Source organism: Gallinula chloropus (genome assembly GCF_964237585.1).
Source record: "Gallinula chloropus genome assembly, chromosome: 5".
Classification (NCBI taxonomy): domain Eukaryota; kingdom Metazoa; phylum Chordata; class Aves; order Gruiformes; family Rallidae; genus Gallinula; species Gallinula chloropus.
Genome location: NC_140090.1, coordinates 23,461,519 through 23,478,605, shown reverse-complemented (window position 1 = coordinate 23,478,605; position 17,087 = coordinate 23,461,519). Strand labels below are relative to the sequence as shown.

The 17,087-nt window shown below is 36.1% G+C and overlaps 1 protein-coding gene across 2 annotated transcripts in view; it reads left to right on the top strand.

The window, feature by feature from the left end:
* Nucleotides 1-274: 274 nt before the first annotated feature.
* ATF2 (activating transcription factor 2) overlaps nt 275-17,087 on the top strand; it is a gene marked incomplete at both ends in the record, with an annotated part of 35,943 nt that continues 19,130 nt past the window's right edge. Inside the window, 7 exons of one of the 2 annotated variants that reach the window (XM_084264740.1) lie at nt 275-322; nt 2,653-2,734; nt 4,504-4,637; nt 6,696-6,824; nt 12,572-12,750; nt 13,066-13,180; nt 13,359-13,445. In XM_084264740.1, coding sequence (XP_084120866.1) covers nt 275-322; nt 2,653-2,734; nt 4,504-4,637; nt 6,696-6,824; nt 12,572-12,750; nt 13,066-13,180; nt 13,359-13,445 — 774 coding nt within the window. The remainder of the gene's footprint in view (nt 323-2,652; nt 2,735-4,503; nt 4,638-6,695; nt 6,825-12,571; nt 12,751-13,065; nt 13,181-13,358; nt 13,446-17,087) is intronic. The other variant, XM_084264741.1, reaches the window with a different exon arrangement.

Sequence of the window (17,087 nt, the reverse complement as noted above, 5' to 3'; positions counted from 1 at the left end):
GTTATAAACAAAAGTTTGCCTTTCCAATTGAGATGTATGTTCAGTCCCTACTCTGCCTGGTTTGGTTTTCATGTCTCTTCCTGAGAGGGCTTGGAATCCAGACTTCACTTGAATCTGGGGTATTTAGATTCTTGGCGTAGCCAGAAGGTGGAAATGCTTGCTCATGGAATATTAAAATGCCCTCTGGATATTGGTGTACTGATAATTTATTGCACAAATTCCTAAAACTTGTCCGTTTTCACTTTAATACAGGTAGCACAACGACCTGTGGAATATGAGTGATGACAAACCCTTTTTATGCACTGCCCCTGGATGCGGCCAGGTAATGGTCTGCCTTGATGTTACTAACACTGATGAAATCAAAGAAAAACTGTGAAATGTATTTCTAGGGATTGAAGGAAAGAGGATGTGTGATAATTGATAGAAAATACCTGTGTTTTGCTGAAAAGCAGGTGACAGCAGGGTTTTCTAGCATTTTGTGTGTTTATTCAGAAAATGCTATGCATAGAAGAATAAGACATTAAATTGCTGTTTCTGAGCTGAAAACAACTTCATTTGTTAGCTGTGCTTTACTTGCTTTTGTTAAAGAAATAAATCAAGAAACATCCGAATTTGTATCAGGTAGCTGTATTTTTTCAGAATGTTTGAATGCTACTGGAGAGCTTATGATGAAGCTTGCTTGTCACTAATCCTCACAATTATGGTGACTGCAAACTTTTAATGGCATGATTTTTATGTATATTTTTATACATAGGAAGATGCTAACAGTGAGCAAGCCACAACATTTATTTCAACTCCTCCTGTAGTTTTAATGTATTCTGTTGAATAGCATTAGTAGATACAGAACTGAATGTGAGCAGGAAAGTAAAAAAATTTACTGAGTGTTTTAGCATATGGTTACTTAAAAGAAAGCTATCTTAGCACTTTAATTTAGTAACCTGAAAACAAACGAATTTGCATTATCTGCTGTGTGAGATGGAAGTCCCTGCATTCTTTATATAGATTTAATGTCTTAAGCTATATTTTTTCATTATATTAGTGCATTTGGATTGATTTGGATTTTGAATTCAAAATATTTTAATTTTTATTCTGAAAACTTCATTTTTATGGTGAATGACAGCATTAATGTGTTATTAACAGAGCCTTCCAAATTCAAAGCAGCAATGTACTAAGATTCCTTCTTATGTCTAATATGTTCAGAGACATCAAAAGTAATGGAAGAGGACTGTCTTCTCCTCAGCAAAATCTGTCCTCATCCTGTTTAAATCTCATTTCCATGTAAGCTCTGTCAGAAGTGTTTTGGCAACTAAATCTCATAGAAGGTTCATCATGAGTCTGCAGCAATCCATCCTTGATTCCAGTGAAGAAGGGAGCAGTTGATGCCCCTGAAAATTAGCATGGCTTTTCCAGATGCCAGCTCATGCTTTATAATAAATGAACTCAGGATTCATGTATGTAAATGGGAGCCTGCCAATCACATACGGGGGACAGAGAGATCTCTTAGTGTGATAGAACACAAAAATTCTGGCCTAGGCTGTATCTAGAGGTAAAGTATAGGAGCTGTGAAGAGTTGGGCATTTGGAACCCTTGGCAACAGAGGTCTAACAAAAGTGCCTGACCTGTATCACCCCGTCTTTCAGTGACCCTGCATTTTTAGTTTCCTTCTTGGCTCCACACAGAGATATTCTGGATGAGTGTACTCTGTGGTCAGTTAAGCTTTCTGTATTGTTTCCTGAGAGAGAACCCTTGGTGCGTAACTCTTACAAGATACATAGGGAGGGACTGAAATTATTGAGGAATAATCAGAAACATAATTTGCTATTCAAGTGTTCACACAGTAAGAATTTGAGTATTATTGGTTGTTAGGGGTAATTTGCATCTTGGGGAAACATTTTCCTAAATAACTCAATTGAAACACTAACTTTACCCACAAGTACAGATGCACAGCAAATTTCAAGTTAGTGAAAAGAAAAATACCTGATTTACCACACCTAATTTGTCTGCTTATTACTTCTTTTTTATTAGAATATGCCCCAAATTTTGGGACAAGTGTGCACAAAACTGGCATACTTCTGAAAACTTAAGAGAGTTTTAAAATGTTGATAAGTTTAATTCCTTCACAGCTTTTCAGTTATCTGATGTTGTTCGTGTTGCACATTCTATCTGCCTCTTATTTTATGTAGTAAATGTTATCAGGCAGGATCCAGATTTTATTTTTATGCTATAAAATACAGTGAAGTCTGTGTTTGTGATTACAGATTAATTCTTGTTATTGTGATAATACAATACAGAATAATAATACAAATAGTGATAATCAGTTACTAAACATTGTCAGGATTCATTAGTGTAGCAAACCCCTCTTGGCAAACAGTTGATGAAGTCTGCAGCACTCTGACGTTTTTATCTTGGACTTTTGATGAATGCAGATAACTTACAGTACCATTTCCTTGGTGATATTGCTGTTTAGTTTCTGTGAACTTTGTGTGTTATACTTCTGCCTGATATTTTTTGACCACGAAACAAGATCTGTCTGCCTGAGAGGGTTGTCAGTTAACCTTGTTTTAGTTTTACATGTTGTAAAGATTGCTTTCTGTAGAATGGCATTTACTTTGTTCACACTCAACATTTTGACTCTCAAACTTTGCACTGCAGCGTTTCACCAATGAGGATCATTTGGCTGTCCATAAACACAAACATGAGATGACACTGAAATTTGGTCCGGCTCGTAATGATAGTGTCATTGTGGCTGGTTAGTATATACTTTTATAACTAGTTTATTCACTTTTCCGCTGGAATGGGCATACATTTTATCTATTTTCTGTATATAATGCATAGGCTTACATTAAGCAAATATGAAACATTTTGTTCACTAAAGTTGTCTGCAGTATGTGCTTATGCTATGCATAAATAGCTTTTGTGAGAATTTGAAGCCAGTATTACTCTCCATATGTAACTTTCAGTTCAATCTGATACAGAATTATATATTTTTCAATAATCAGTACTTTAATAATTAAGTTGCATAATATGCATTCAGTAAGCACATACACCAATAAAGGCTATATCTAACAGGATCTATATCTAAATTAAACTGTATTTAAATTTTAATTACATGTTGATATTACTTGTCTTAAATATTAAAATATGTAGTGTTTTTTGTATACCATAGTGACATACATTAGAAGATTGAATCAGTAAGTATTATTATTTATGATAATGAGATTGCAGAAGAAAGAAAACCTTTTTTTGCTTTGTTTTAATTTTAAGCTTAAATTCCAAATACTTATCCTGTATTTCCACCTCAGAATTACAGCATACCCTGGGTCTGTGGTAACCTTTTTCTTGTTTGTTGAGGATCAGAAGTAATCACCAATGGATGACTGATTGCATTATAAATTTTAAAGGTCTTGATTGAAGACAACACATGCTAATTATTCTAAAGTTAGACAATTCTTTTCAGTTGTGGAACAGCCTAAATGAACTTCACAAAGGCTTTCAGACATTTTCTGAAACTTTTTCCATGTAAGTGGCTAATTTGTTAGGACAAGCAGAGGGAAAAATGGTTACTCATAAACCAGCAGTTACACATTTTAAAATTTTGAACTTCTAAATGTGCCCTTGGCAATTATACTGTAAGAAAGGGGACCTGTTGGATAATGAGGTGCTTGAGAATGAAACCATGGCAGTGTCTGTCTCTTCGTAACCACATTCCAGCGTATGTGCCGTTAGTTGTAAATGGCAGCTTACGTTAGTAAGGTGCACGTAATACCACTTTACAGTGTTTTAACTGTGGGTAACTTTCTGGCAAATATGCCTAATTTTGACCTGGTAATGATAGATTTCACTATTACTCCTTAAGAGGAGTTTATGTACTGTTAAAAACTTTATAGAATTACTTTGTTGAAACTATTGTGTGCAGTACTCAGCCAAGTACCAGAAGTGTTTTGATTCTGGCTTGAGTATACAGGCACCTTAGGAGTCGGTATGATCCTGTGTATGATAGCACCACGTACTTCTGTTTAGAAGTTGCACGTGCTTGAAAGGAATCACTACTGGTTTTATGGTATGAGAAGAAAGAAACAAACTGTTCATGAGCTGTGTTGTGTTTTAGTCTCAGGTCTTTTAGTGGTTTTTTTGTTTGGTTTTGTTCTTCTGTGGTTTTGTTTTTTTAATGAAAGTGTTCATGTAGGACTTATCTCTATAAATAGCATTTGCTTGCTCATTGAAGTGATCTGCTGTGCTAGAGAAGGCACTTCAGAATACCTCCCTTTGGTTTCTGGACACAGAAGAAATGCTCCAAAGACTGTGAGGGGCTTCCTGATTTGCAGACTCCAGTTGCTTGTCTCCGGCAGGTGGAGTATGCCTTCTGCTTGGCCTTCCTGCAAGGCAGAAAGGAGCCTGCTGGCAAGGCATAAGAAAGTTCTTCACCATGTCTTCTCTTTCTGTTTGCTTTTATTCTGAAAAACATTTACAGTAAGTATGTTCATAAAAGGTATTTTAAAATAGAATTGTTAATTTCAGATCAGACACCGACACCAACTCGATTCTTGAAGAACTGTGAAGAAGTCGGCTTATTCAATGAGTTAGCAAGTCCTTTTGAAAATGAGTTTAAAAAGGCTTCTGAAGATGACATTAAGAAAGTACGTTCAAAAACTTTTTCTTCTCAGAGCTTTGGCTTTTTTCATGTTAGAAATTCCATTTTAAAAAAACAAAATGTGGATTTATAGATTGCCTTCTAAACTGTGCCGATAATCATTTGCCAGCTGCTTACATAGATACTATATGGAGGGAATACAAATCTAAGATTATCTAATTCTACATAGTTGGCATTGACAATAGGATACACTGACTATCGTCTTAATGCTTCAACTGGTCAGTATCTGTTGAAGTTAATCATTGGCTTTGGTTGGCATTTCATTAAGCTCTGAATAAGCAAAAAATATGTCTGAAAAGTAAAGCATTTTTGCAAAAAAAAAACCTTGCAAGAAACTCATGTGAAAAGAGTAGTATGTGAGCACTAATTATTTTGATTAATTTTAAAACGCCAGCGTTATTTTAATGATTGTAATGATACTGAGAGTTAAATACTGACTAAATTCAAAGTGTCAGTAATGCAGTTATATTTGCTATGTGTTGAAATCACTCTTGCCTAGAAGTTACTGATCACAACCTAGGTTGGATTTTTTTTAAATTTTTTTTTTTTTTAAATGTACAGATTGCAATATAAGTGAAATTTGGACTGTATCTGTTTGAGGAGTTGCCCAGGCGTTTATATGCGCTTTCTGCTTTTTAGTTTAGTACCATCCAGCCATAACTGGTATGGGGCCCTGATATTTAAACGCTTCTGCAAATGAAAAATTGTTTGATATTCCCTTTGAATAAAGTTGCCTTTGGTTGATTACCTACTTGACTTTCATAAGCAGTGGCAAAAAATACAATTTTATACTCACATATACAGATTTTGCCGAGTCAGAATCAGCGTTTTTGGTTTCAGTAACGATTTGAATAGGTACTTTTGAACAGGATGGATTGTTACCCGTTTCTGACAAGGCCTCACCATTGCTTTGTTACTGCAACTATACCAAATAATGATTTCTTACTTGATTTTTTTTTTAGTTTTTTTTAATTGATGCATGCTAGCTGTTCTTAAAACACTACATATGGTAACACTGATTCTGGATTTACTAGTAATGTATTTTCTGTGTAATTCAGCACTACCTTGGAGGAGGTTATAGGTATTACAAAATATTTTAAACATTTTAATTATTTATTTAATTGCTATTAATTTTCCAAGCTGCTCTCTGCTATGAGAAGAAACACAGTCTTGCCGTATCTCTGGTTGATATATATAATATCAATACAAGCAATCCTGACAAGGAGTGGAAAATTTCTCGAAGTAGCTCACTTTGTAGAGGATTGGTTGTTTAGTTTTTTTATATAGTATTTCATATTCGGATGTGGTATGAATAGAGATTCCACTTTTAACAGCCTTCCCTTCTATTAGTAATGTATTCTGTAGGAAAACTAGGAATTGAATTCAAAAAAGCATCTGGGAGAACATAAATAGCAGATCAGCTTTGGGGGAAGAATCTTCTTCTAAAAGTGATTGAACAGCAGCCTGGATAGGAGTATGGGCTTTCAAATCTGTGTTATTGCTTTAAGTACTATTGTAACTTCTTTGTGGCATTTTGGATGTCCTGGTGGATTTTATCTGTGTAGTAATATAATACTTGTTTTTTAATAATATCATCTTGATGTGTGTTTTCTGCAGTAAGTTTGTCATAATTGTTCACAGTAGCTTTCTTAGTTTGGAATTGTAGTTAGGATTTTGCGCTTTGTGGCACATAATACAATAATATATAGAAGTATAATACCTTCTTTTAACTGTAGCACAGTCCTTTCTCAGCTATGATTTCGTTGTGACTCTTCAGAAAGACTTAAGAGTGTTTTGGTGCTCAAGAAGAAAGTACTTAATCTGACATTGGTGTTGAAAGACAAAGTGCTACTGAAGATCGGTAATCATGCAGATGCTGGAAAAATGGCTGTGGCAAATAATGCTTTCTGCATTTAGATACTCCAAACATCAGCTCCTCACTGTTTTTTGTGAGGCTGATATTTTTTGATTGATTGTTTACATTTTCTCTTGTATTATAATTTTTTAGGCACTGAATAATTTTGTTTTACTCTGTTGCGCTTAGATGCCTCTAGATCTGTCTCCTCTTGCAACACCAATTATAAGAAATAAAATTGAAGAACCTTCCGTTGTAGAGACAACTCATCAAGATAGTCCTTTACCTCATCCAGAGTCTACTACCAATGATGAAAAGGTCAGAACGCTTTAGCTGTTTGTTTTTTTTTTTCTTTCTAGCATTCATTCTTTGAATCTTCTGATCATCTGTAAGTGTGTTATATGTGATGATAGCTGCCATGCTACTTAGTTGGAAAAAAATACTAATTTGTCATATTTCTGTGGATATATACTTAATTTGTTCAATTCTTCACTTATTTTGCTCACTATAAGTGTTTCTTTGCCTTACACTGGCCATCCACTAAAGCCAGAAAGGAAATTAAAATTTAATATTCCTCCTAGGTTAGAAACAGCTAAAAGGGCTTTGTTTTATGCATCATCATTCATGAAAAAGCAAAGAAGGTTCAGTTTCTTGGATTCTATTTTTTGATAACCTCAACAGTTTGAGACTCTTCACCTATACATTTGTATGTTTACAGTATGTTTCACCATAAATTGCTTTGTAGAGCTGGAGATGATGTTCTGCAGAGATGTACAGGGATGAATAGGCTGTCTTTCAGAGCTGAGCACCAGATAATTTTGTTTCAAATTTATATTATTCAGGCTGCAGAAGGGGTTATCTCATACGTTTGGTTGTTAAGTGTTTACTTGGAGGCTTGTAGAAGAGTGAAGTACTGCCTGTCACTAGAGGATGTTGCTGTCAAATCAGGTTAAGAACTAACGCTCTAAAGAAGAAATAAATGGTTTAGTAGTCATGATCAGTTTGATAGGTAGTTTGCAATGTTTTCATTACATGGAGTTCTCTCAAACACAAAATGAAGCAAAGTCAGTGAGATGAGTTAATTATTTTTATTCCTACTTCAATAAATAAAAATATTAGGAGCAGAACATAATAAAGCAATAAGGTTGCTCTTGTTAGTCTTTTTTTATGTGCATCTTCAGTGAGCAGTCTGCATTTGAGGGATTTTAGCTACATTATTTCCAAAAAAACAGCAGGACTTTTTAGGCTCACAGGGTGATTCAGGTTGGAATTGCCTGCAGGCAGTTCCGGGTCTAACTTCCGCCCTCAAAGTAGGTGTTAGCTCTGTGGTCAGAGGAGTTACTCAGGGCTTTATGCAGTCTGGTCTCGAAACCTCTGAGGAGAGAGGCTGCACAGTCTTGGTGCAACCCCAAAACTCAGCGTTCAGGGTCAGGCTGTCCTGTGGTGAAAGTGTTTTTCTTTGGATCCAACCTGAATCTCTCTGGTTTGAATTTGCACCTCTTCTCTTATCCTGCCAGCAGGCACTGGTGTGAGAAGAGCTTTAAGAGTGTGACAGAAATGTAAGAGAATTTCAATTCAGGTTGGTCTTTACAGAGCTTCACTGCGGTTTTGTTAGCAAGGATGAGTAATCATAGGTAATGAAGGCAATCATGTCGTCTCAGAAATAATAAAAATAGTTTAAAAGAATACATGTAAAGAGCTGCTTAATGTTAAGCAAATCAGAGTCCAAATCTTAAGTTGTCTTTATTTTTCCTCTTTATTTCAGAGATCAGTTTGATTTTTTTCTGCAAATACTTATTCTAAGTACTCTAATTTTGTCAGGAAATAATATCATTACACAGTAGTGGTTCAGTATCTCAGTAGCATCATTACAAGTGAAAATTATATCTCAATGCTTGGCAGTACTTACAAACTTGTCTCATTCACGATATAATTTCAGTGTTGTCATTGTAAGAGAGCTGAAGTGAAAAGCTGCTGCTGCTCAATGCTGTTCTGATGTCTGATTGTAGAGACAAGCTGAGCAAGGATGAGGGTGCTGCTTGGAGTGTGCTGCTGCTGCATGTGGCCTGCAGAAGTTGAGAAATGTGAGCAGTGTCGCTGTTTTCTCAGTTAGATTTTTATGTTCTCCTTCTATAGATGTACTGAAGGAGGAAAGGGTCGATTTGTTGTTGGTTTGTTGGTTTTTTTCAGGGCATAGCTGGTTTTAAAATATATGCCACTATAACCATTTCATTGGCTGAATACATTTTAGTGGCCTTAAATGATTACAGCCTGTTAATATATGTGCAAGACAGTTGTTCTAATTTTCCTTGTAGTTGTCAAAGGAATTTCTTAGAGACTCTAAACAATTATGTTTAATTCTCTTCCTAGTTTTCTGAGAGTTGCCTGCATTCTACTGGGCTTTGGTCAGAGTTGATACTCTGCCTTGAATGGACCGAGATATCATTAGAAGTATATAAAGCCGTTTAGCCTTAAAGTAATAAGCAAATGAAACCTAATTTACTGAGATCTTTCAAGCTTCTTATAGTTTCTTATTAACAGTACTTTAAAGGGTAACCCTCAACAGTTTCACAAGTTGCTTAGTTGTTGTCAGATAGCTAATTGCCTAACCTAATTACTGTAAGAAAACGATTGAGTTTAAAATAATAATCAATTGCAGTATTAGTTCTGGCCATCTAAATTTCTGTATAAGGAATTCTATGTCTTTGTTGATGTCATTAGGAAGTTATTGCGTGTTTGCTTTTAGATACAAAATAATCAGAAATATGCATCTCCGAAAACACTTCTTAAATGAAGTTAACTGGCCTCTTCTGAGAAATAATTCCCAGTTCAGTTGTTTGGAGTTTCAAAAATAAAAGGGTTGGAGAGAGCCTTTCAATAAGTCTCTAATAGCACTTTGGCTTAATCTCATGATTGCAAATTCATCTTTTTGTTTAGCAGAATATATGTACAAACTGTTATTTTACATAAAACTTATACTTCATTAGTGCAATGTTTTGCTGACCAATTAGTATCTTAGTTTGGTATACCGATGTTTTTGTTTCTATATACTGCTAAACACTTGTTTCCTTTAGCTCTGTACTTCTTAAAACTGCAGCTTGTGTTGCTGCCCCGTTGTTGCAGTCACCAGCACATGCATGTGTTTTTTGGAGTTATAGCCTAGAACAAGTTGAAAATACTTTGTTTTCAACTATGTAAACAGCCTGGTCAGTAAATGTGTAACTCTTTTAATAGTTGAGAATCATTTCTGATCTTTTAAACAAAGCAGAAGTGCTGTCTTTAATAACACAGGGAAGCAATGGTGTGCATGTGAGGTTTTTGTTTTCAGAATAGGATACATTAATCATCTGACCATTGCTGAAGTCTGGTTTCCATACAGCACTCTGTCTTAAAGTTGCAAATCGCCTTTTTCCTAGTAGGGCACTACGCCAGGGAGAGACACAGTTTTACAGTCAGTATTTATTAGAACATCGATTAATTAAGCTGCAGTAAGTATTCATAGAGTGCCGTAACTTACTTGCTGGCATAGTTACCTGGCTGCAGCAACAGTTGGGAGCCCAGTCCCAGGTGCTTGTCAGTTTGTACTGACATGCCTGTGACTTCTGGGTTGATGTTTAAGAAGTGTTCAAGGCCATGCTGGACAGGGCAAACATGAGTAACCTGATCTGGTGAAAGGGATCCTGCTCATGGCACAAGGGGTTGGACTAGAGGGTCTCTAAAGGTCGCTTCCAACCCAGACCATTCTGTGATTCTATGCAAGTCCTTCAAGGGATCTGTTCTTTCATCAAGCCTGTGTGTAGTCCTGTAGTCTTTGTTCACGTGTAGCAGCCACCGTGGCTTTGGATGCTGTCTGAATTGTACAGCATGTTCATGTGTGTGCACGTGCTAGTGGCCGCCCACGGGTTCAGCTGGTGTTCTCAGGTTATGAACTCTTGCAAGTTCAGTGAGGCTGGTTTTCTCTGGAGCTTATCCATTCTTGGGAGGTTTCCACACTGCCTCTCAGAGCTTCTCTTCTTGGCCTTCTGTGTTTTGGGAACTGTTTCCCAATCCACACACACAGGTACTTAGGCCACTCGCATAAACCTGAACATGAGGGGCTGTTACATCATTACTGTTGTTGACAAAGTGTGAATATCTGATTAGTTTATATTTTCAGAGTAAAGTGGTATGCATCACTCTGTGGCTCCCGTTAGCTGACCGCCTTTTACTTGGAAATCAGAATTACTTTGCCATACCTGTTGATTCTGTGCTATTCCTATATCTAAAAGTACATTTATATGTGTACTGTGGTTGCCATGTATGAAGATGTTTCAGGTGAAAGGGAGAACAAGAAAAAGAGCGCTTACATTGCTGTTGGCTGTTAGGGGCAAACGTAGGTGTTCCTCTGAGGTATCCCAACAATGGGAACATACTTTCCAGGGGCTTGTTGGTCACAGTAACGAGGCAGGTAATAATGGCAAACAGCAGGCAGGAAAGGGTGAAACTGAAACCAGTGAAGGATGGCCCAATATCAATTTCTGAATTGACCATTGCCAAAAGATTATCAGGGCAAGTATTTTCCCCTTACGCCTTCCTATAATTTTGCACAGTCAAACAGTCCAGTCCCTTTATGCTTTCCCTGTGGCTCTTCTCACTAAGATCTGTACAGCTGTTACACCAAATTACTCAGTTGCAAAGGAGTGTTTAATCCTGTCCTAAGAATACATATTAGTCAACTCTTCTCAATTTTCTTTTCCCGCTTCTGTAGTTTCATACTGGATGTTGTCTTTTTTGATTGAATGCTCATCTGTGAGTCTAGGTGCTGTGTTCAAATATTCTAATATTTATAAATACACCAGATTGATACTGAAGAAAAATCAAGCTTTCCTCAGTACAGCTCACTGTTATTCTCCAAAAGCTATCATCCACTGTGAATAGTCTTTTAGGTCCCTTGGGGAAAAGCTGGACTGAACTAATGAACCCTGATGACAAATCTAGCCTCTGAACTTTTGAAGGGAGAAAATTCCGTCATCTGAAGTCCTGTCTTTTTTTAAAGCCCACGGCTTGCCAGCCCACTTACAGTTCCATGAAGCTCTCAGAGGAGCACGCACATTTTCCAGTGGATGTATAAAAAGAAAAACGATCTGTAAGACAGCAAAGACTTTACTTTTAAAGCTTTGGAAATGAGTTTTAAAAACTTAAGCTTATTTTAGAGCAAATGGTAATCAGTATAGCCTACATGACACAGGTATGAGGTGTTTTCTTTGAATTACAGTTTAACAGTGGAGCAAGTAAAGTCTGCTGGTCTTAAGACTGTAGTTTTATGTGCCGTTAATTGTAGTAGCTAGTGCCAAAAGAATAAATAACTTGGAAAAATCCTGTCTGGAGATAAGTCTGACAATACCAAGGGTTCCCTGAAAAGGAAGATGTTGGTTAAAATAAGGCATTTTCTAGGCTTTCAGTTCTGTCTACTATATACTTGCCACTAAGAAAATTTAATTTCTGTACTCAAATAATTTCTTCTGCATCAGGATATGCATATATTTTGTAAAGTTATGAATGTAATATTACAGGTATTTTTAAGTTAGTAGCACTCCGGTTAAGTACATGGGTAAAGATAAAGGATTAAAAAAGACAGGGTTTTTTTTCCCCTCCTTTTTACTGAGCCACAAAACTCTTGTTTCTCTTGTGTAAATGCAGAACAATGGACTGAAATGGAACTGTACCTAAGGACACCACGAAATGTTTCCCTTATCCAGAGAGTAGATAGATGGGCTGGTGCTGATGGCATCATGGGTTTATTTGCAGACAATCCTCAATGAATGCCTGCTCAAAACAGAATTATCAGTAATAGTAGCCTTAGCATAAATTGTTTCATAAAACTAAAATCGTTGTTGTTGGAAAAATGTCACTCTGATGGTTTAAATGATTCATCCGAAGGGAGGTTTTTTAAATGTTTTTAGTAATACAACTGATTTGACTTGGATAACGTTAGGGAATTTTGTCCCATCAAACTGTGTTCATTTAACAGAATTAATGGTATATACTTGCATTTTACAATCTGATTAATCTTTGGTTTTCCTCAGGAAGTGTCACTGCAGCAGACTGCACAGCCTACATCAACAATAGTTCGTCCAGCATCGCTACAGGTTCCCAATGTACTCCTTACGAGTTCTGACTCAAGTGTTATTATTCAGCAGGCAATACCATCACCAACGTCTAGTACTGTTATTACCCAAGCTCCATCTTCTAACAGACCAATAGTGTAAGTTACATAAATCTCAGTAAAATGCTTTCTTAGATAATTGGAAAGTATTTTGTCTTCTTTCAGTTACTGTTTCTTCAAGTAGTGTACAAATTTGAGATGCTTTGGTGTGATGTGGTGCTTTACTACATACAAGACATACAACTTTCACTATGTGTGAATATAATTCCATGTTCTCTGCATCACTAAGTTCATATTTTTGATCTCCAAACAAATACTGCATTACAGCTGTAAACAAACCAATTTAAAATAATGTGTAAACTTGTTCTCTTCCCTGAAGTAAGTTTTCTTTTATATAGTTCATTCCTTTTTCAGTCCAGTTCCAGGTCCTTTTCCTCTGCTGTTACATCTTCCTAATGGACAAACCATGCCTGTTGCTATTCCTGCATCTATCACAAATTCTAATGTGCATGTCCCTGCTGCAGTACCAGTAAGTAAGCATGATGCTATATTAATTTGAAAGTGGAGCAGATTTGCATAAGTGCAGCATAGAGCTTAGTTTTAAGCAGCTTGATAGCTGTTTTGGCTTCAGAGAGTAGTGCTGTCGTATGCTCTCTATTATGATAACATACTCAGGTTTTCTTCATTTTTATACTTTATCTGGTCAGCTTGTTAGACCTGTCACCATGGTGCCTAGTATCCCAGGAATCCCAGGGCCTTCCTCCCCACAGCCAGTGCAGTCTGAGGCTAAATTGGTAAGTGCAAAACTCCATTATTCCTCAAGAAGAGTAACTTGATAAATTAATTTACATTCTACTGCTTTTTAAAACAGCTTTAGTTTTCTTTTGTCAGCCTAAATTCTGCAAGTACCAATTAAAAAAAAATAGAAAAATAACAGCTGCATTTATTTTACAGTTATTTCACATTCCAGCCTCTGTTAGTTCTGTTGTTAATGGTCATTTTGATCCTATTTTCAATCATTCTTCCAAATGAACCATATTTTTAACTGAACTTCTTGCTCCTCATATTGAAGGATAGGAAATCTTAGTTGAAAAGCAGACATGATCATTAGCATGTTAACAGTGAACATCACCTTCAAAGAAGCACAATATGTTTCCTCCCAAAGGATATAATACTGCTTTCAAAAATTAGAAAAGGAAAAAGTTTGAGGGTTTTTTGCTAATGCTTTCAGTGGAATATAGTCCACTTGGCAGAAGTTTTGTAAATAAGTAGGAATAACTGACATACTTAGGAAATTGGTTTGTGTGGAGGTTGTTTTTGTTGTTGGGGGATTTTTTTGAGGTTTGGGGATTGTTTGGGAAAATAATGAGTAAAACAAGCAGAAGAAAGTTTATTTTGCTTCTTTAAGATATTAGTTATCTAGTTGGGGTGGTGGTTTGAATTAATTTTGTGAAAATTTTTCTGCAACACTAGGTAGTTGCTTCTGGTTTTGCTGTCTTATTTGTTCCAACTGTTCTAAAGCAATAGAAAATCATATTAGTGAACAATCATTAACCCATTTGTGTATTTACAAGATGCCTCTGTAAACAGTATCTGGCTTGTGAAGTAAAGTTCTTCTTTACTTTGTGCTAAAAAAGAATCAGGAACACCTGCTAGATAAAATATCAAAATTGATGTACAGAAAGTGGGAGGATGCCCTTATTAACATTCTTTGATATTTCATTTCTTTCAACATAAACCTGTTACCCATTTTCTCTCCTCAAAGCACAGTACAAAAACCAGCAGGTCTGGGAATGCTAATTATTCTGTTGTCCAAAGTAATGGGATTCCAGCATAGTGGGCACATCATTCACCAAATACTGAAACTGTTGTGGAGAACCGGTCACCAGTGCACTGACTTTTCCCAATGCTGTCAAGTCTGCCTTCATTTTCCTCTTCTGTTAAATATGATGACTTTTTAAATAGGGTAGAGAGAGACAGAAAGGAAGAAGGTGGTCCATTTCTGTGCATCCTTGTCCCTTAGGAATGGGAAAGGGAATCCTTTAACACCTGAGGAAATATTTAAATGTAACCAGCTTTAATGAGATGAATTTATCTTAAATCCAGAAGAATGTAAGAAAGTGAAAACAAGAGCATTCCTTAGTCAAGAGAATTGTGCACCGAATTCTGCTTTGTGAAGTCCAGGATGAATTGGTTCCAAATAATTTTGGGTGAGAAATTAGGTTTTTAAGCATATTACGGAGTGGTTTGCTCTTAGAAAGCTTTGAAGGGAGGGAGAGGAGTCACATGTATGTGGTGAAGACTTCGATCTCACGTTGGAATAAGCAATCACTCAGATGCAAAGAAAAACAAAGATCATGAGACTTAAAATTTAACAGTCTCATTAGTCTTCTCGTTAGAATTTAGCTAATATATGCACTTCAGTGATTGCTTATCTTTTTTTTTTAAGTGAGACTGTAAAAAGGGTATTTGCAGTATTTCTTCTTTCCTTGTCACTTAATATAAAGCATGAGCAGAATTCAAGAATATCAGAATTATGTATATTTCTTATGCTCATTTACTTTTATGTAGGGCCTATTCACAAAAATAAAAAACTTAATTTCTTAGCACTCCTGTAGTAAAAGCAATTTAATGAGAAACTTAATGTTTTTGTAGAAAAGCTTCTGACAGAAAGACTTAACTCTCTGTGCCATGTGATGTATTGTTGGTGGATATGTAATGGTTTATTAACTGTAAAGTTCCATTTAATTTCTAAAATTTAGGTTTTTGTGATGCCAAATCTTTTTTTTTTTTATGGCTCTCTTGAAAATAATTTTGGTTTGCATATCCTAAATTCTGCAGAGGTATGGCAGGCAGGATTTTTTTCACTATTGTTATTGGTGAAGCCAGCAGAAGACCTCTAATATTTTTACTTTTCCAGCTGCTTTGCTGGGGTGAGGTCTCTCAGCTGAGTGTCCTTATTGTGTTGGGGACAGAAACCCAGGTGAACAGGCAAAGCAACAAGTCAAGGCCCAAGAGTGTCAGTAAGTCAAGTCTCAACAGTCAAGGCCTAGGATTTTTGTAGACCTTTGGAATTTTGTGGCTATTGCTTGATTTTATTTGTTGTTTGTTATTTGGAGAAAAAATTTGTTGTTCTTTCTGCTTTTATAGACAGACCTTGCAGTCTCACAGATTTTTTTCATATTGCATTATAAAATGCAGAAATAGATTATGTAGCAAATACAAAAAAAGTGCTGGAATAGTTTCCTAACATTGCAACTACTCTTCAGGTAGTGTATGGAACTTTGGAAAATTAACATGTTTTTTTCTATCTCCAGTGGGTTTTGTCATACATGCTTTTGGCCATTGCTGTTTCAATCTTTCTTTTATTCAAAGGCCATACTTCCCTAATGTGATACTCTGCATTTTATATGACCACGTGTATGGCAGTGCTGTTTCCAGGTGTTCTTAATTGACACACATCTACCTACTTCAGAGGTTGAATAAAATTCTTGAAGAACTGTTTGCAGTAACCTCATCATCTTAAGCTCCGGTATCCCCAGAGTGCAGAGTTGATGTCAGATACAGGTCTGTCCTGTGCAGAAGGCATAATTCCTGTCTTGGATTAAATACCCAGCACAAACCAGGAAAATCGTACCTCCATTTGTTTGTGCTTCGTGCCTTTCTTTACAGAGGCCATTTCTGCAATTCATTTCTCCTGTGACATTGCAAAAGCATTAACAAATTAAGAGCTTTGTAATAAGCAAAGCACTTTGTGCTCTAGTTCCCTTCCTCATCTCAATCGTTCATTTCTCTTACCTGTAGCCAGCCAAACCTCCCCCCTTTTTTTTAAGTGAAGGTGAGATGTTACGAAGATGATTTAGATATGGATTTGTGGAACTTAATGTCTGTATTTTTATTTTTGTAAAAACAGCACACTTCTATTCTGATAAGTGCCTGTTGTTTCCTTAGGAGTTGCATATACCACACTGCACGTAGAGCATCTTATTTTTTAAATGCAAAGTTGTGAATGAACTTTAGTAAAACTGACATGTTGAATTCTAAAAGCTTAAAATAGCTGGTGTTAGATGTCTTTGGTAATGAGCACAGGATGCCTTTTTTCTTCAATTATCATAAAAGTTTTAAAACCCTTTAAAGATAAGGAAACTAACAGACTTGCTAGGGAGGTTTTTGGTGGGGTTTTGTTTTGTGGTGGTTTTTTTCCCCCACTGGACAGTTTTTGGAGACTTTTTGTAGTTCTGAAATGGACCCTCTTAGGACACTTGAAAGGGTGTTTAAATTAGAGTGTCTGAGCTTAACTCATAATAATCACAACTTTGTATATATTTCTGTACTTGATAAAGTTTTCAGTCTGCAGTGTCAAACTCCTTCACCTTGGCAGTTTTGGTTATTCATGTGAAGCATAATCAATAATAATAACAAAATGGAAAAAAATG